The following is a 20,070-nucleotide window of genomic DNA, read 5'->3' as shown; positions in this document are numbered from 1 at the left end:
TTTCTCTTTTGTTTTTAACATCCTTCTGTGTGTCGCCATTAGAACCTGGCCATATTTGGTCTTTATTAGATGAAATAATATTAATAATGTGAAAACTAAATGATTTTTTAGCAGAAATGTTCTCATGTAATATCAGAGGCCCTTCATTTATGGAATATATTTTGTAGGAACACCAGACTCTCTTGTTCTTTACAGTTTTTGAACTCCTTTATTTAAGGCTGTTTTGATACAAACAAATGAAAATGGTTTGTTTGGAAGATTATTGGTTTGTACAGCGTTTAATATGTATCATCTTGTTTTAATTAGTATTCTACCTTAGGAAAAAAAAAAGCTTATTATGTAAAATTTCACTCGTTTTAGTGTTCTCACTTAAAAAAAATGGCTGGAGTTTGGAATGGATGCTTGCAATAGTGTAGCACTGAAAATCTTATAAATGATATAAAGTAGCAAAGCAGATGACATAGGGAGCAGTAACTGTCCTTCATCTGATTTGACTATATGACAGTCAAGTAGCATAGTAGCACTGTGGTGGCATTGTGTACACACATTTCTTATCCATTTTCTCAGTTAGTTTACGTTCTTAGTTCTGTTTTGTCCTAAAATGTGTCATGTTGTTATTTCTCTCTACTCAGAGTGTTGCCTGTCCATTCCTGATCGACCCATCATCCCGAGCCACAGAATGGTTACGCACACATCTTAAAGAACAGAGACTAGAGGTTATTAACCAACAGGTAAAAGAAATATGTAAATATGTTTACCTGTGTTTAATAACTCCTGTTGCATCTACTCAACTAAGACATTCTATAGTGTTGGAGTTCTCAATTTATGCTATATTTAGCTTTGTCACTTGGTTCATTGGACAGAAATATTATTGCAATCAAAATATACACAAAAGAATAGAATAGAGTCCATCCCAGAGTGGGAATTTTAAGGTGTGAAAGCATTTAGGTACACTCAAGACGAAAATGCATTGAAAAAGGTAAAACAGACACACTTTACAGCAGAAATAATACATCTTAAAATGGAAAACACTCCATTTATTTTAAAACTGTAATGTTGAGATTAAATGAAAATTAAGTTACTAACTTTGAACATCAGATGATGCTTTAATCATATATTAATTCATGGTACTACCTCTCTTTTGAACTGGATAGTTCCACATAGGTTCTTACACATTTTCATCTTTTCAGGTTTTTCGGTATTATTTCACATCAAACTGTCCAATTTTGAATTTGACAATTTGAAATATAACAAAGGTTTACCTTTCATGCTTCTACCCTTTCAGGACAACAATTTCATGACATCAGTGGAGCTGGCAGTAAGATTTGGAAAAACACTTATCATCCAAGAGATGGATGGTGTTGAACCGGTGCTCTATCCGCTGCTCAGGAAAGACCTCATAGCTCAAGGTATTCACATAGACACACACGCTGGAGTTTTTCTACTCTGTCTGGTTCACAAACACTTTTAAATATCAGTAAAATGTTGCTTGTGGAGTTAAGAAGATAAATACCTGGAGAAAATCTCTAGATAAGCAACATTTACTACTTGCTGTTCCTTAAGCTGAGTTGTGTTAGCAAGTTTGGGCCAGTATGAAGACCAAATTGAAAAGTAATATTGTGTGGCATGTAAGAAAAAAAAAATAATACAGTTGCGTAGTTTGAACTACCGTATTTATCTCTTTACTTTTTACTATTACTATTTATCTATTTACTATTTACTTTTACGAATGTATATTACAAAAAAAAAGATCAAATTGCTCAACTTTAAACAATAGAGTAGTATTAGTTTTAATCTAAACTTGCTTATTGCAGGTTGATAGTAACTGAAATGTATATAAGTGTATAGAAACAAGTGAGGGAGGGGGGCTTGCCTCATACACCCAGACAAAAAAACAAAACTGTGTCTCTGTCACTCCAGACGGAGTGAAAATTGTTTTAAAGAGGAATGCTTCTTTGGACAACAGGTTGATCATAAGACAGGTGATCAGTTGTTTGTTTTAGTGTCTCATTTGTTTTTCTTCTAGTAACTTTATTTTGGTTAGTTTTAAGATGTTTATTGTTTTTAGCTAGATGCAGGATAATATGTAAGACATGTCAAGACCATTGGGTGGATTTTAGGATATTCTGGAAACATGACCAACACTGATTGGATTCGCCAGGTTTTATTTTGTTAAGATTCAAGGACAATTTCCTGCAAATCTGCTGCATCACCCACTATGTCTACCAAACCAAGTCGCTATGGACCCTCTGATTCTGATATTTGGAGGGTTTTTTTATTGCTCCAAACAAAGAAGCTATAGAACTGGAGTGCTTTTAAGCTTACATGAAACAGGCAGAAATCTTGGATTTTGGGTTGGAAGCGGTAAATTTCCTCCATTCTACCTGGTAGGAAAAACCTGTTGTGTGATAACACCACATTTTTAAATATGCACCTCAACTATAAGGCCTCTGTCCATTGAAATCCATTGAACTGTCCTGGAAGAATGCCATTCTTACAGCTTCTGAAGACAGGAATTGCTGTGTTAACATGCTTTAGATTGTCATTAAGATTGCTGCTAGACAAGGCACATTTAATGTGAATGAAATTCCACCTTTTCTAACAGCTGTTTAAAGGCATTTTCAAAGGGAATCAGCTGTTGGTGGCAGCAGAAACATAACCCACTAAGATTTCATTTAGAATTTCCATTGAGAGATTTGGTTGAAGGTATTTTAAGTTCAACTTAGATGATATAATCATTTATTAAACATTTATCTAACTGAAAAGTTTCCCAGGTAAACTGTTGGTTGCTGGGGAGTGATGTGACAGAAGCAGGCAAGTGTTTGAGACGTACAGCTAGACCAGGCAGTGATGTTTGGAAATTCAGCCAGAGAAGAACTTTAAGAGAGGAACCTGTTCATGGGTCTATTACCAACGAAACGCAAACTTAGCAGAACTAGATTTTTTTTTTCATTTGCTGTTTAAAATCACTATCTGTGGAGAAATCCTGCATTTGTTGATTGATAAAATAAATAAAAATTGTGGTATAGACTACCGTCAGGCTTGAAGGCAGTCCATGTCTAGTAGACATCTAAAGTGATAATAAACCCTCGTGACGATCATAAATATTACAATTGCACTTAGTGTCAAATATATCAAAGCTGTACTCACGTGGAGTATTATGAAGAAATTAATAATGATATTGAGAAGTGAACTATCACACAAGTTAACAAGGGACTGTCATCAGACAGGACAGGGCTGGATGATATGGCCAAAACTAATATCACAATATATATCTTAATTTCAGTTTATATAATTCTTATATCAATATAAACAATAAAAAAGGCTCAGAAAAATTGTAAAGAAAGCACACAACCGATCCTGTATAAACTTGTGAACGTTATTAAACAAAGGCCAATAAACTTCCAGTATAACATTTTACCCTGCCGTTTGGTTTTGTAATCTGCCACGGTCGGTGCAGCATTTTTGATTCACTGGTTGTGATTGGTTGTTTTCATCCATCTGAGTGCGGTATTTGCAGGAATTACTTTAATTGGATTAAAAGGGCCTGTGTTTGATTGGATTGTTTCTGTGGTCGATCAAACACAGAAAATGAGCCGAGCAGGAGCACAGACAGCAGAGCAGAGCCATGCGGTGTGAGTTTAAATGCTGCCCATACTGTAGATTTCTCTGCACCCTCAGACTAGTAACTGTGACCACTAGGTTAAAAAATTCATTATAATAGATTAGCAAGACAACTGATAACTTTTCACCAAGTCTAAAAACCCAAACCATAGGTCCCTAGTTAATTCTTAAACATCTAAATGTTTAAGATCAGATCTTTACAATGAGTGTTTATAGTCATCTCATTAATTGTTAGTTATCTTTTATTATAATTACTTTGGTTTTAAATAAAAGCTTGCTCTATGCACGTAAATTTCCAGTATTTGTATTATTTGAAGATCAAAGTTAGCACCTACCATAAAAAGCTGGTTTTCATCTTCCTATTGAAGTATTTATGGATTAGAAATAGAGAAAGGATTATAATGCATTTTAATATTTAGAGAAAGATGGTATTCACCAACTTAAGCTGTTATGTAAGATAATTTTTAACAAAATAGTGACATTTATGCATTTACCTGGCATTTTAATACATCAAAACTATGTTGAAAAACTTATTACAGAAAAACAAACTCACAAAGAAAAAAATATATTTTCTTTGTGACTGTTTTGAAAGCCTGTGATATAACTTGTGGGCAATTGCATACTGATCACATAAATATAACTCTGATTGGAAACCTTACCTGTGAAAATGAGCATGACTCATAAGGCTCTGAGTCATCCACAGAAAGGAGGTTGTCAATTTAAAGCTAAATTAGAAAGAGTGGAGACAGAAGAACTATGCAAAAGGGCAAGTTATCCACTTAGAATTGATGCTTAACACGGTGGAAAAAAGAGTGAGAACATAGGTCTGAAAATACTGCACTGCAGCAACCAGAAGAGATAATTTAAAGGACAACTTATGAGAGCAGAAAGCTGTTTTTTTTTTTTAAATGGCCATTTTAGACAGAATTATATGTCTGACTAGAACACCATCTTGAGAAGTGTCTAGCATCTTTATGTTTACACACAATCCTACCTACAGGTCCAAGGTATGTGGTCCAGATTGGGGACAAAGTTATCGATTACAACGAGGACTTCCGTCTCTTCCTTGCAACACGGAACCCCAGTCCCTTCATCCCACCTGACGCCGCGTCAGTGGTCACAGAGGTCAACTTCACCACCACCAGGGCAGGGCTGCGGGGACAGGTATCCAACCTGACACACACTCAAACACAAACACATCAGCTATGCGTTTAAACAGCTCAGCTGGGAAATAAAGATAAAGTACAGAATGCACTACATGCTCTTTTTTTTCCAATAAGCAGTTTGAGTTTATGGGTTCATTAGCAGAATCCATGTTGTTTTTCACTGGAACATTAGAAATGCATTGCTTGTTTTTTTTTGTTTTACTAGTTTTAATCCATCTCAACATCCCTGTGTGTTTGTAATTTAGCTGCTAGCCTTGACCATCCAGCACGAGAAGCCTGAATTAGAGACTGAGAAAACAAGACTGCTGCAACAAGAGGAGGACAAAAAGATACAGCTGGCCCAGCTGGAAGAATCTCTGTTAGAGGTAGACATTCTGCAATATTTACAGGCCCTACATGTTTGACAATATCATCATCATTAGTCTGTGCACCAAAAGAGTTTTGCATACAGCTTCTTTTTTTCCAGAACAATTATTGTCCACAGTGCTGCAGATAGACTCTACATTCCACTGCTAGTGTAATAATGTAATGTAGATTAGCTTTATAGAGTGTTGTGCACAGACAAAGCTGGAGCAGGAGCAGGGAATACTGTTGCAATCACTATACCTGTCCAGTGTATCATGTGAAGCCCAAAGCACCCAGAGCTTGCTATTGATCCTACGTTTCTTGGTTGAAGCAAGAAGGCTTTTCTTTTACGCCACCCATCCTCCTTAACCAGTGGGTGCCTCAGGGGGGCTTTAATGGCTGTAGTTTCCCTTCTGTTCCATTCGTTGTGGTCTTGGAAAAAATACTGATTTACCTCTCAAATAATTTTACAAGAGTTAGGGTACTAAAAAAAGTGATAAAGGACCATTACATGCTTGTATAGTATTATATGTCTGTTTTATAAAGTAAAGTCTTTTGGGTTGCAGTTTAAGTCATGCCTATGCAAGGCTATTCTGTAAATTATAGAGCAAACAGGGAATAGTAATGCAAACTATCAAACTTTATCATGTAATACACTTTGCATATTTAAAGTCATTCCAATTGCTCCAAGCAGATGGAAAGTTAAATGGACCGCTACCACACAAATGGGGAATAAGCCTCTGTGGACCTTAAGAAGAAAAAAACATGGTTAATATAGCAAAAATATGGTAGGGTGATTTATTTATTTACTTTGCAGAATTATAACTTCCCAATTTTATCACAAATTCATGGTGTAAAAACATATAACAACCAACATAGAGAATATTTGATAGACTGGCATACTGCGTTTGGCATGTATGGTTTACAGATAATTATGGATGGGGGTGAGGACTGCATGCCCAGGGTTAGAGAGCAAAGCATTTGTGCCCTCACCAGTTCAAACCTCAAGGCTGTCACCTGGATGAAAACCCTTAACCCCTCTATGCTTCTGGGCTTTGGAAGCTGTGCACTGCTCCATAAGGGATGGGTTCAATTTCATTGTAAGGTACCATAGCAATGGGTGATTATTTCTGTCATCATCGTATGTTGGGCTGGTGTTTGCTGCTGGTGGGCCTCTACAGTGCATGGTTGTGGGGGGGCGGCAATTTTCTCAGTTCAGACTGATGTGTAATATTGTTTTTAACAGATGGGGTACTGTCTCTTGGTTAGTTTGTTGGTTTTTTTCTTTTTCTTTGACCTCGAAATGGAGCCAATCTTCTGTCTACCCAATGGTATTTTCTGTAATCTACAGGTTCTAAGGATCTACTTGTGTTATGCTATGTTATGTTTCAGTCATCTCCACAGTGAAATACATATTTAATCCTTAAAATAAACCTGGATAGCCAGCAAACAAATAATAATGGTAATTTTAAAAGTTAGACAAGGGCAGCATTACACAGGATAGTGCCAATTTCAAATCAATTTATGAAGTTAAATGTAAAAAAAAAAGCATTGTTTGATCGAGAGCAGAAACATAAGTGTGCAATTGAGATGCCATCAGGATCCCTTTGCATTATCGTATCGTTAGGAAATTCTAATATTTCCTGACCTGCTTTTGTCATGTCGCCTGGCACACCATAGTGATGGACACTCTGACTCATGGCCATGTAACAAAAAGATCTTTTTTTGTGTAGTCAAAGGGACAATTGGAAACTCAGCCCCAAGAGAGAATTAATGCCAACAGCCAGATGTCAGTGCTTCAGTGGTATTAGACATGTAATTATTCTTGAATCGTAGCAGCATATTCGACTTGACATTTCCATGCTCTGGTGGTTTTTCATCTATTTTACTTGAATTTATTTGAATACATTTTTATCACTTTATTTTAGAGAATAGGTTCCATAGAGCCAGATGGGGGAGTTCTAGAACCCTCTAACACTTATTTAAGAAGAGTTTAAAATTCTTCACACATGCAGTTGGAGGCTAAATATTTTTCTTGCAACTTTTATCAGATCACAGCCTTGAGGTAATTTCACAGAAACTAACAACATTTTCTCTCTCTCTCTCTTCTACCCTGTTTTTTTTTTTTCCATCTCTCCCACTCATTTATTACAACCTGTCCATCTGTCTGTTTTTCTTTGCATCAGACTCTGGCTACAGCTCAAGGTAATATTCTGGAGAACAGGGAGCTGATTGACAGCTTAAACCAAACCAAGGCGAGCAGTGCCCTCATCCAGGAGTCACTGGTGGAGTCGCACAGACTGCAGGCATCTTTGGACCAGGTACTCAAACTTGTTCGTCTGCAGAAAACAAACCTGATACACAATCCTACAAGCTGTTTGAAAGTTACATTTTAGTTAAGTCAAGTGATATTCGGTTATAATGCTGCTTTTTTTCCCATTGCTTTTCTACTTAACATATTTTTTTTTACTTGCACTGTATGAAAAGACATAATCTTTAAGGCTAGTTAGGACTACCTACAGTATTTATTTTGACTAGTTTGCAAAGAAGCATGGAAAATATATATATTTTTACCTTTTTTCCTCTAATGAAGAAGCCCTGCTACATTACCTTAGTGTTTGTTGGAATTGCCTTTTAAATGGCGTGATTTGTCAGATGTTTTGGAGACCTTCGACAGGCTATTCACTGTTTTACTTGTGCTCACCATTCTTTGGCAGTTGTTTTGGGATTTTTTAATAGGATGTCTTCCATGAAGACACAGTTTTGAGATGATGCCTTTATAGTGCATCAACATGGGAGACTCTATTTACCTAAAATGTTGTTAATAAATCTTTCCATTGCTTATCTAAAGTGCTTTAATGTAAATCATTTTAATTTACCAGTAAGTAAATTTCCAATTTCATAGACAATAGGATATTATTCTGCCATCTAGAGCATTGCCATTATTCTAGTAATTCTAAATAACCATGAACAGTAAAAGAAGAAATGCCTATATGTTTTTTTTTTAATGTACGGTATATAAGTTTTAGAAAATGTTAGGATAAATTGAAATAAAACATTTGAAAGCCTTTAAAATATGCAAGTGGAATTTAATCTGATTTTTGACTTTTTTAAAAAAAAAAAGGGGGACCGAAATTGAATGTACAGGTGCTGGTCATAAAATTAGAATATCATGAAAAAGTAGATTGATTTCAGTAATTCCATTTAAAAAGTGAAACTTGTATATTATATTCATACATTACATACAAACTCATATATTTCAGATGTTTATTTTGTTTAATTTTGATGATTACAAATGACAACAAATGAAAATCTCAAATTCATCAAATCAGAAAATTAGAATATTACTGAAGACCAATAAAAACAAAGGATTTATAGAAATGTTGGCCAACTGAAAAGTATGAACATGAAAAGTATGAGCATGTACAGCACTCAGTATTTAGTTGGGCCTCCTTTGGCCTGTATTACTGCAGCAATGCGGCGTGGCATGGAGTCGATCAGTCTGTGGCACTGCTCAGGTGTTATGATAGCCCAGGTTGCTCTAATAGTGGATTTTAGCTCTTCTGAATTGTTGGGTCTGGTGTATTGCATCTTCTTCTTCACAATACCCCATAGATTTTCTATGGGGTTAAGGTCAGGAGAGTTTGCTGGCCAATTAAGAACAGGGATACCATGGTCCTTCAACCAGGTACTGGTAGCTTTGGCACTGTGTGCAGGTGCCAAGTCCTGTTGGAAAATGAAATCTGCATCTCCAAAAAGTTGGTCAGCTGCAGGAAGCATGAAGTGCTCTAAAACTTCCTGGTATGTGGCTGCGTTGACCCTGGACCTCAGAAAACACAATGGACCAACACCAGCAGATGACATGGCACCCCAAACCATCACTGACTGTGGAAACTTTACACTGGACTTCAAGCAACGTGGATGAAGTGCCTCTCTTCTTTTCCTCCAGACTCTGGGACCTTGATTTCCAAAGGAAATGCAAAATTTACTTTCATCAGAGAACATGACTTTGGACCACTCACCAGCAGTCCAGTCCTGTTTCTCTTTAGCCCAGGCAAGACGCTTCTGACGCTGTCTGTGGTTCAAGAGTGGCTTGACACAAGGAATGCGACAGCAGAAACCCATGTCTTTCATACGTCTGTGTGTGGTGGTTCTTGAAGCACTCACTCCAGCTGCAGTCCACTCTTTGTGAATCTCCCCCACATTTTTGAATGGGTTTTGTTTCACAATCCTCTCCAGGGTGCGGTTATCTCTCTTGCTTGTACACTTTTTTCGACCACATCTTTTCCTTCCCTTCGGCTCTCTATTAATGTGCTTGGACACTGAGCTCTGTGAACAGCCAGCCTCTTTAGCGATGACCTTTTGTGTCTTGCCCTCCTTGTGCAAGGTGTCGATGGTCGTCTTTTGGACAACTGTCAAGTCAGCAGTCTTCCCCATGATTGTGTAGCCTATAGAACTAGACTGAAAGACCATTTAAAGGCTTTTGCAGGTGGTTTGAATTAATTAGCTGATTAGAGTGTGGCACCAGGGGCCATCAATTTTGAACCTTTTCACAATATTCTAATTTTCTGATATGATGAATTTGAGATTTTCATTTGTTGTCATTTGTAATCATCAAAATTAAACAAAATAAACATCTGAAATATATGAGTTTGTATGTAATGTATGCATATAATATACAAGTTTCACTTTTTAAATGGAATTACTGAAATCAATCTACTTTTTCATGATATTCTAATTTTATGACCAGCACCTGTAGTTTGCAGGTAAAGTTGCTTACAATAACTTCTTACATATATGGCTGCTGACCAAGGTCAACAGAAACTGGGAAGCACAGATGAGCGCTGACGATGCAGTACCAGATTATCCTCTAGGGAGCAGTGTTATACCAGAACCAATGTTTGTTTTTCTTTTACTTGTTTTTGTTTATGCATTACCTTGTTGTTGTTTTTTTTTTCTTTTACATATCTCTTGTATTTCTTTTACATTCTATACCTCATCACACTCCAAGCTGCCCTCCCAGTTCTTTTCTTAATCTCCGAATCCTTTTTTTTAATAAAATATTCTGTTCCATTATTTTTTATTTCATCCAAATCAGCCCTCTTAACCATCATAGATGTGTGGAGTTTTATATAACTTTCTACAGCCTGTAAAATTTCTTTACTACTTGTTTTTGGTCTCATCCCTTCTGTTGTCGACTATAACATGTTTTTTTTTATTTCTCTAGGAGAGGGATGCCTACCTGCCCTTTGCAGAGAGTGCCAGCAAGATGTATTTTGTAATCACAGACCTGTCAAAGATCAACAACATGTACTGCTTCAGTCTTGCTTCTTTTTTGCGCCTCTTTCAAAGAGCCCTTCAATCCAAGAAGGTAAGAATCCCTTTCATGCTTTTTTAATATTTTATCAATTTGTACCAATATCAACACAGTCATACACCCATTTCCTATAATAGAGAAACTTCATATCATTACAAAACAGAGTAAAACTTCAATTCAAAAGAAATTGTGCAGAGAAATCAGCAAACATGCTACACTCAATAAGATCTGAAACCAAACATAACTTAAACAGTAAAATGTGAATCATATCATGTTAAGTCAAAGTGTTTTAGATGATGAGGATTTGTTTGGTTAATATTTAATAAGAATTAGTTCTGTTCATAGATTAACTATTAGGATTTTCCTGATTGATACTGATCTCCTCCTTTTTTTTTTAGATTAGACTGACCAGTTCCAACCTCTTTCTTTCTAGGACAATAACAAAATTAAAAAAAACTGCATTAGAGGTTCTTTGGTAGAGGAATTCCTTTAAATCTAACAGAAAATTAAAAAAAGTCCTAAAATCATCCCTGTTTGTCCTACATAGCGTATGTTCCTAACCTTTAAAATCTGCTTTCATTCAATGTGAATTTGTGAAGTTCTTAGTTTTTTTTTTGTTGTATTTTATGAAAAGGAAAATAACTTTTTTGTTATATATTCACCCTGCCTATTAGTAAACAGGACCAATTGAGGGGAAATTGGCCGATCATGATCTCTGCCCGATCGAATTGTGCATCTCTGGCTGTAATCCATCTTTTCAAAAATTCAGCTGAAGTGCAAGCTAGCCCTCTGTCAGATTAATATACCTGACAGCATGATGGATGATGCAGTATTCAATCAACTCTACTAACAGTAGACTTTCTTCTGAAGAAATCACATAAATATCGTTTAGGAGGATAGATATTATTGTTCCAGTTGAAAGTTGTTTTATTATTTGCTTGATTAAAACAGAGAGAGTTCAACTTTGTGGGACATTTTTGGAAATCGACTTATAAACTTGTTTGCAGAGCAGTCAGTGGACTCAGAAACAAGACCAAACAGTAGAAGAAGTTGCTGGCTTATCTTTGTCAAATAGTAGTGAGAGATAAAGAAACAAAACAAAAAAAAACAAAACAAAAAACACAGTAACAACAGAAATCACTGTAGCTTCCTGATTAGCACTTTAAATCCTGTATAAGCTCCTACTAGTTACCTGGCAACGGTTCAGACATAATACATCCCCCAATAGCGCCTCCATTTCCCTCATGCTTTATTTTTCAACCTTACTTCCAATGTCAAACGATTACTTTGAAAACCGGTGTACTTTTGGCTGCCAGAAGGTCATAGATTGCTTGTAATTTAAAGGAAGTGATGAACTATTGCCACCGTCTTGTAAGAAACTACTATGTGAAAAAGGGACAACCTTGATGCTGAGTTTCTATGGGTACATTTTCGATTGTAAAATGCTAAGATATTTTGTCAATCAGTTCAGAATTTAAGCTTGTATTGATTAATTACACATAGAGTGATGTAATTCTGCTAATTATATCTTATAGATTCTGAAAATAACTGTCCCAAAAATTAATTAAAGAAAACCAGAATATAACACAATGTTACTTAAAAGGAGACTTTATAAAGAATTGTTAGGCTTCTGTGAAGCATGTTCATTTCTATGCTCTGAATACTTGTTGGGACCTCCTTTTGCATGATTAACTGCATGGAGGCAACCAGCCTGTGAATCTGCTGAGGTGTTATGCAAACCCAGGTTGTTTTGATTAGCAGGCTTCAGGTCGTCTTTATTTTTCGGTCTTGTCTCTCTCATTTTCCTCTTGACAAAACTCCATGAATTCTCTTCAGGATTGGAGTAAAGTCAGTCAAGCAGTCACTCTATGGCCATTGAACCACCTTTAGCTCCTTTGACAGTGAGGCCAGCAACAAATTAATCAGCATCTCATGGACCTTGTCAGCAGAGGGAAGTATGGCGTGCTCTAAGCACTTCCTGATAGATGACTGTGTTGACTGTGGACCCCAAAAAGCCCAAGGGACCAACACCAGCAAAGTGTGATTTCCCAAATCATCACTGAATGTGGAAACTTTACACTAGACGTCAAACACCATGCATTATTTTGCTCTTTACTCTTCCTGTAGATCCTGGGACAATGTTTTTCACATTAAATGCAATCTTTAGTTTCCTCTGAAAACATGACTTTTAGAGAAGGTAAAACGCTTCTGACATTGTGATACAGAAGTCACTTTGAACAAAGAATACAATGCTTAAAGTCCATGTGAAGGAGTCCTCTGTTTCTATTGACTTTTGATGGACCGATTCCCACTTAATTTCTCTCCTTGTGAAGCTCTTCTAAATTCTTGAGTGGATTTTGGTTGATAATTCTCCAGAGGCTGTGGTAATCCCTATTGCTGATGCACATTTCTTACAAATTTTTACTTTCCACTAAACTTTCTATGAATATACTTGAATCTAGCTCTATGTAAATAAGTAGCTTTTTCAACTGGAAGCTTTTGTGGAAAGACTGTGACTGGACATCCACCCAGACAGCAGTGCTTCCCATCATTTTGTCAATCTCTCCCCTCAGATACTTTGATAGACTTAGGAAACCTTTACAGGTGTTTGGAGTTAAGTAGCTGATTCTTGTGTAAAACCACAAGGTTTTATTGTTTAACTCTTTCATGATATTCACATTTTCGATCAAAGTTACAAAAATGATTAGGATTGAAATATATATTACTCTACTTGTGATGCATCTATATAATAAATGGAGTTTCAGTTTCTGAAATGTGACAACAATCTTATTGATAATTTTTTTTCACAATATTAAATTTTTTTTTTCTTTATGTAGCTAGATATTTTCCAATCCTTACTTTACTGTACCAAGATGCACCTGTGCTGGTGCTCCAATGCAATAAAACATCAATTTTTTGTCATTTTTACCTCCACATTTGGGTAAGTTTTGATTTTCTCCACAGAGAATATTTTACAGTCTCTAAAGCTGGGCTGCAAAATAGACCTTTATGCTTGGCTTTATTTAGTTTTTTAACAACTAACTTTAAAGCAGGGTAAAGATTATAAAATGAGTAGACGACGCTACGAAATAAAGAATGAAAAAAACAAAGTAATAGATTTAAAACTAGAAGGTCAGCATGAGAGCACCATAGATTGTCACACTGCTTGTTTCAAACTGAGCCCTAAACTGTGTGATAATCAGAACCTGCACCCACACACATGCAAACACACACAGATACACAAACAAAGGCCTGGGAGATGAAGACTACTAATTTCTGACATCCTGTGTGGGTTTTCAGAGCCAGCTCTGTCATCCAAGAGTGTCACCTGATGGCAGCAGCTTGCCACTGCTGTTACGTGTGTGTTCGTGTGTGTTTGGACACCGTCAGTGACTCAGATCAGAATAGGTGCAACAATTTACATACTCTGATTCCAGTGTGTTGTTTGCTTGTTTGGCATATTAAATAATTTTATTTTTTTTTGCCATGTGCTGCATGTGTTTCCTGAGATCTGGAAAAAGACCGAACTTTGTCATGGTTGATTTAACACACTGTGGCTTTCACTCTCATGCACTGCACTTTATAAGGTGGGATGTAGCAGAGGGAAAGGATCCAGGGATTTTATGTTTTATGAATAAAGATGTAAAATTTGTTCCCTGCATTTGTATTTTCCGCTCTTACCTCGATAACATTAAATCAAATCCAGTGGAAGCTATTACCTTCAGAAGTCCCTCGGTGAATAGAGTACGAGCTACTGAGGTGTAATGTCGATATGAATTTGGCTGTTCTGCAAAGACATCACAGTTGTTATTTTTGTGATCATTAGTAAACAAATAGCATCAAGAGAGAAAAGAACACAGCAGACAGGTCAGGGAAAAAATTACGAACAGTTCCATCCTCTGAAGAAATGATTAGTAACAATCAGAGAAGCAGCCAAATGCCAAAAGAGACTCTTAGGTGCTGTAGAGATCAAAAACTGGTGAAAAGACAACTAGAAGTTCTACAGTTGGGTCTTAATAAAAAAGTGGAAAGGAGAAACTCATTGAAAAAGAATTACAGTAGTTTTTACCACAAGACCAGGGCTTTATGCATTTATTATTTATTTTTTTTGTATTTTACAAAATCCAAACATTTACATTGAGTTGGTGGTTCTATTGTGACAAAATATGAAAAACTTTAAAGGGTTTTAACACATCTGAAAAACTCAGTAAACACATGAACATTCAAAAGGCACCTTTCTTCTACAGTATCTATCACTGTGCTTTCTCACTGTAATAAAAACAAATAGCTTTATGTTTAATAGGTTCTTCTGTGTTAATTCATTTTTATTATTATTATTATTCTTTAATTTTTTCTCTTTGTTCATTAGAAAAATGAGGAGACTGTGTAGAAGAGGTGAAAAACAAGACACACTTAGGGAGAATACACATTTTGAAAGTAATGCTATCATTAAAATGCTCATTAGGTTGCAGCTCACATTTTAGCCAGAATTAGTTATAGACATGCAGATGTTTGGTGCTGCATTCAAAAAAGCCTAAAGAATCAATGTGTGAATCTTTTTTATTTTTTATTTCTTCTGATATCAGAAATCCATCTTTGATAATCCATGCACATCAAACTTTACCATAAAGTAATATGTACATTTCAGGAGGACCTAAATACAGAGGCCAGGATTTCTGCTTTGGAGAACAACTTGAAGATTATGGTGTATGAATATGTCTGCCGTTCACTTTTCAAGGTAAAACACATTGTTATAAAATAAAATGGGTTCTTTGAAAATCTGTGAAAATATCCATAATCAGATCTGTTATTTATTCAGGGGACTAGTTGGTAGCAACTTGAATGGATGCTTCCTGCTGATTGCACTGTGTGGAAGTTTTGTTCTTTGAAGAATGTCTTTTATATGAAGAATCTTTTTTTTTAAGGTGCAGCTGTTGATTCACAAAGTATTCCCTTTTCCACAGAAATGTTGAACCATATAAAAAAAATGTCACTATTTAAATCAGAGATCAAACTGGGACTCAAACCCAGAACCCCCTTGCTGTGAGGCGATGGTGCTAACCACCACGTCACAATGCCACCCTAATTACTTAGAATTGACAAAAGAGACTCTAAACTCACTTTTTAGTCAGTTCTTTTATGGACATCAAGGTGTACAAAGGGTTAAAAGCTACAATTTTTTTGTCTTTCCTTATTTTAAATGGATTTACTACAAAAAAGAAAAGACTGCCAGATTTACCTGACTGTGTCTAGAATAGGCTCTGGCTACAATAGAGCAGCCCCCTCTATACATGTGACTATACACTGCCTGTCAGCTGGCTAGAGAAAGGTCGATACACTATTCAGATGCTTTAAACAAAGATCTATCTTGCTGTTTTGAGTTGCAAAAACGTTTGCACCAATTATTATACTTACAAGTTAAAGCTGTTCCGACACTCAAGGTAGAGTCCTAGAAGTGGCAAGTCTAAGCCCAATACAAGCTTGTTATACTTGTGTTACTCTATAATTATCAAAGGAAAATTTTTTTTTTAAAACTAATAGATACAGATACATTTTATAGATAACATTTAAACCTGTATTGATATATTCAGATCTTTAACAAAGAGGGCTGATGGTGTGAAAGAGGGATGAAGGAAGCTGTATTTGTCAGAAGAGAAAATCTGTCTCCGACCAGTAGGGGAGGATTGAGCTTTCAGCTACTATCCATCCATCCATTATCTGACATGCTTGTCCCAATTGGGGTCGCGAGGGGTGCTGGTGCCTATCTCCAGCTGTCAATGGGCGAGAGGCGGGGTACACCCTGAACAGGTCCCCAGTCCATCGCAGTTTCAGCTACTAATCATACACAAATCTTACCTGGAACAAAGAGGTTACTCAAGCAGTCTCAGCATGATTCAAATGGCTTAACACAAAACTCTTACGGTCAGATTCCAATGACCCAGGAAATCAACACATTGGTCATTGATTTGCATTTGAGTGGAATCTGCTTGGGAGAATGAGCCTCCAAGTGCTTTAAAACGTTAACGCTTCAACTACAGGTTGCTCTAGTGTGATCCGACAAAACTGACAGAAAGTACTTGATACTGATTTTTTCATACCACCTAAAATAAAAGTTGTAATATACCGATCCGACACCTGGATTGAATATTGGCTCTGATTATGGCTAATAAGCCGGATTGGATATCAGTGATTTAATATGGATCCAATTCAGTGAACTTTACATGGAAGTGTTATTTCTTTCTTTTTGCTGCTTGTTTTTTAATAAATAACATAAAGTACATTTATACTTGTGTTCAGTTTTACCTTTTTTAACAATGTTTATGTTAAGGCTAAAGCCTTTACTCATATGGCAAGATATAAAGTTCATTCCTTCAACAGTTGAGTTGTATCGTATCAAATAGTAGCTGATATCAGTGCAGGTAACGGATTGGATTGGAAAATAATGGGTGGGTGCATCTCTATTAAATTCGTAGGGGAGTCATATTTAAATGTCAAATCCTTCTGGCTTAAACATGTATATAAATGTATTATTTATCGACGATGATGTCCCAAAGTTAGAAAATTTCTATTTCTAAGAAAAAATCCTGTCTTAAAATCTTGGGAGTTGTTTTGCAGGCCAGTTAGTTATACGTCAGCTTGTACACCTAAATTCGGCCAATAATATATCAACGATCATCTGTCAATCAAATTTTTTCGTTCATAGCATCTTGATTCATTTGTCGCAGCTAATATATGCAAAGGTTGAAATTAAAAATAAGAATAATTTACTGTACCATTGAGTTCAGTCCCAGTGTGCACGGGGATGGACGTCTGTGTCTTTGGCAGGCGTAGAGCTAACAGAACTAGCAGCGTTGCGAGACCCTCTAAATAAAAAATGTATTATAAAGGAGACTCATCCATGACCTCCGGCACAAAACTCTACTCCTCTTGCATGTTTCCGCTGTCCACAGCATTCCTTGACAGTGTCTTTGCTAAGTGCTACTTGTTCCCAATGTAATTTCCCATTGGGAACCTACTAGCATGAAGTTGCTAACTGGTTAGCAAGATAATAAAAAATGCTGGTGAACCTTCCACACCACAACAATCCATCCCACTTGATAAACAACCAATCACATTCACTTGTGTAAAGTCGGGCACCACTCGGGAGAATTCGGAAATGCAACGGTTGGAACAGCCATTTCCCCTACGACTTTAAGAGAGCTCATTGAAGAGAATTTTACAGAGAGCAAAAAAAAAAATATTTTTTCCCCCAAAGAATAAATTCAATTTGTTGACTCATTAAAAAAAGCTTTACTTTATAAATAAAATGCCATATTTTCAAACCCAGCTGGCAGCTTTACCTAAACAAAAAGTATTTGGATCAAAAGGTTCCACATCTGTTCTGTGTTGTTAGCGTGTAAGCAGTGGATGAGTAAATGCCTTGACACTAGAATACTACTGGGAGTTTGGTGTTTGCACTATTTGTTGAAATGTACAGATTGGATCCACAGTTGCATATAAAGAACAGGAATGTAAAAGCACATTTCCTCTGAGGAGTCACTCCTAAACAGTTGCAAAACATTAATAAACCCTCCAATGAGAGCATTTTTTATGCAAATGAACGTTTCTCCCCTACATATACTTAGTTTTAAAACAAGGGAGATCTGACTAGAGCTAAGTGATTAGATTAACAACGTCTCCTAACTCTTTGCCACTTTTCAAAGCATGGCGTTAACATATATTACTCCTGTGTTGTAATTTTAATTCAGCTGTCCTTGCCAGCTACTTGATAAGTGCATAAAAATTAGATTTACATAAATTTGCATGCCAACTGAGGCAGTGTGCCTGTATTTCACTGTGGGTGTAAATAGGTGCCCAATTTCCATGTTTTGATGCGTCGTTACACAGAACAGAAAATGGATACTGTGGTTGTAGTGACCGGTCGTTATATCATTCTTTCTTTGGTCCATGTATAACATGATCTCAAAATATCAATTGGAGATATTTAGGAAAACATATTGGGGTTTGTTTTCGTAGTTGAAATCTCTTATCAAGCATCTCTTTGTCAGTTTTCGTGTGGGAGCAGGATAAGCATGTAGATTAATGGCTGTATCTGCTATCTGTATTCTAATTCACAAGCAGATGTGAAAGACAGTAGGGTAAGTGCACCAGAGGACTGTTTAGCAATGATGCAGCATCCTTTGCAGTACTTTCAGCCTGTGGAGGGCTCTTACACAGCTAATAGCTTTTCACTACACTGCATCCTGAGAAATAAAATCCTCTTTGGATATGCATGATGTTTAGGGTCGCTTAAGATGTGCATATTGTTTGGTCTTTATTTTAGTTTATAACTCACAATCATTTTTGAATGTATATCATTGACTTTATGAATCAATTTCCATCTTTTTCATAGGCCGACCAGCTGATGTTTGCAATGCATTTTGTGAAAGGCATGTACTCTGAACTCTTCCAAGAGAATGTGAGTATTTTTTTGTCCCTTCTGTAGAGTCTCTGAAGTCAGGTGTAATTTGATTGCATATGTGTTTTTCCCTCCCTGATGCAATCTTTAACTGATGTCTTTGTTACAGGAATGGGAAGTTTTAATTGGATCCATTGTTGGAGAAATGTTCAAAAAAGAGGTATGTATGCATATCATTTCATTTCAACAATAAGACAATATTTCTGTTTTTGACTCATGCTTTCCTTTTTCTCTTCAGGAGTTCCCTTCTTGGATTGACCAGGAGAGACATGCAGCGTTGGCCATTTTGAAAGTATGCTAATAATACTAAAATAATTTGTAATTTCATTAAAAAATGCGACCAAACATTTAGAAACATAGTGTGTTTGATTCAACAAGACTGAAATAAAACATTTTATGGAAGGAATTTATATGTGATGGTAGGTTTGTGAGTAAATGAAACCTCTTCAAACTGATTTTTAGACCTACTCCTCTAATGTGATGCTTTTCATCCCTGTATTTTTTTCCCCCCACCTCTTGCTTTGCAGACTACTTTTCCAACTCTGTACCAGACTCTGTGTTTGAGTGACTCAGACCTTTGGCTGTCCTTCATGCAAAGCTCACAGTGTGAGCAGGAAATCCCGTCTTCCATCACCAGAAAGATTAGTCTTTTCCAGCAGGTCAGCTCCCACTCAGCTTCTTCACTGTGAATATAATGAAATTAAATCAGATTTTCTTTGCTGTTAGGTTGACTTTACCTTAAAGTTGGGCCAGGAATTTCTTACTTTGTACAAGTAACTTGTTAAAAAAAAAAAAGCAAATAAATATTAGGGAGTTTCTAAACCCATTCATTTAAAAGCAAAAACTCAGCTTAAAAAGTCTATAATACTTGTCATATTTAAAATCTGAAATTGTTAGTTAAGGTTCTATATGTTCTTGAAAAGAAGCTTGTAAAGCTTGCAAGAGCTTGTTGATTTCATTCATACAACTACAAACATTACACTATCTTGAAAATTTAGGCTTTTTTATTTTATGCATATTTCATTACAAAATTCTTCTCTTAACAAAATGTGAAACATCTATAGATTCATACACATAGAGTAATAAATGTTAAGTGTTTTCTTGTTATTATTATTTATATTGTATGATTTTGGGTAAGAAATAATAAAACCCCAAATTTT

The 20,070-nt window shown here is 36.1% G+C and overlaps 1 protein-coding gene across 1 annotated transcript in view; it reads left to right on the top strand.

Moving 5' to 3' along the window:
• LOC119771803 (cytoplasmic dynein 2 heavy chain 1) overlaps window positions 1-20,070 on the top strand; it is a 142,089-nt gene that overhangs the window by 51,767 nt on the left and 70,252 nt on the right. The window contains exons 69-79 of the mRNA XM_038267964.1: window positions 633-731; window positions 1,286-1,409; window positions 4,625-4,788; window positions 5,036-5,155; window positions 7,322-7,456; window positions 10,363-10,506; window positions 15,101-15,190; window positions 18,845-18,910; window positions 19,020-19,070; window positions 19,149-19,202; window positions 19,438-19,569. Coding sequence (XP_038123892.1) covers window positions 633-731; window positions 1,286-1,409; window positions 4,625-4,788; window positions 5,036-5,155; window positions 7,322-7,456; window positions 10,363-10,506; window positions 15,101-15,190; window positions 18,845-18,910; window positions 19,020-19,070; window positions 19,149-19,202; window positions 19,438-19,569 — 1,179 coding nt within the window. The remainder of the gene's footprint in view (window positions 1-632; window positions 732-1,285; window positions 1,410-4,624; window positions 4,789-5,035; window positions 5,156-7,321; window positions 7,457-10,362; window positions 10,507-15,100; window positions 15,191-18,844; window positions 18,911-19,019; window positions 19,071-19,148; window positions 19,203-19,437; window positions 19,570-20,070) is intronic.

The sequence above is a fragment of the Cyprinodon tularosa genome, unplaced genomic scaffold (assembly GCF_016077235.1).
Source record: "Cyprinodon tularosa strain WSP-4 unplaced genomic scaffold, ASM1607723v1 ctg69, whole genome shotgun sequence".
NCBI lineage: Eukaryota > Metazoa > Chordata > Actinopteri > Cyprinodontiformes > Cyprinodontidae > Cyprinodon > Cyprinodon tularosa.
Note: the sequence above shows the minus strand (reverse complement) of the source record. Positions and strands in the feature narration are given on the sequence as shown.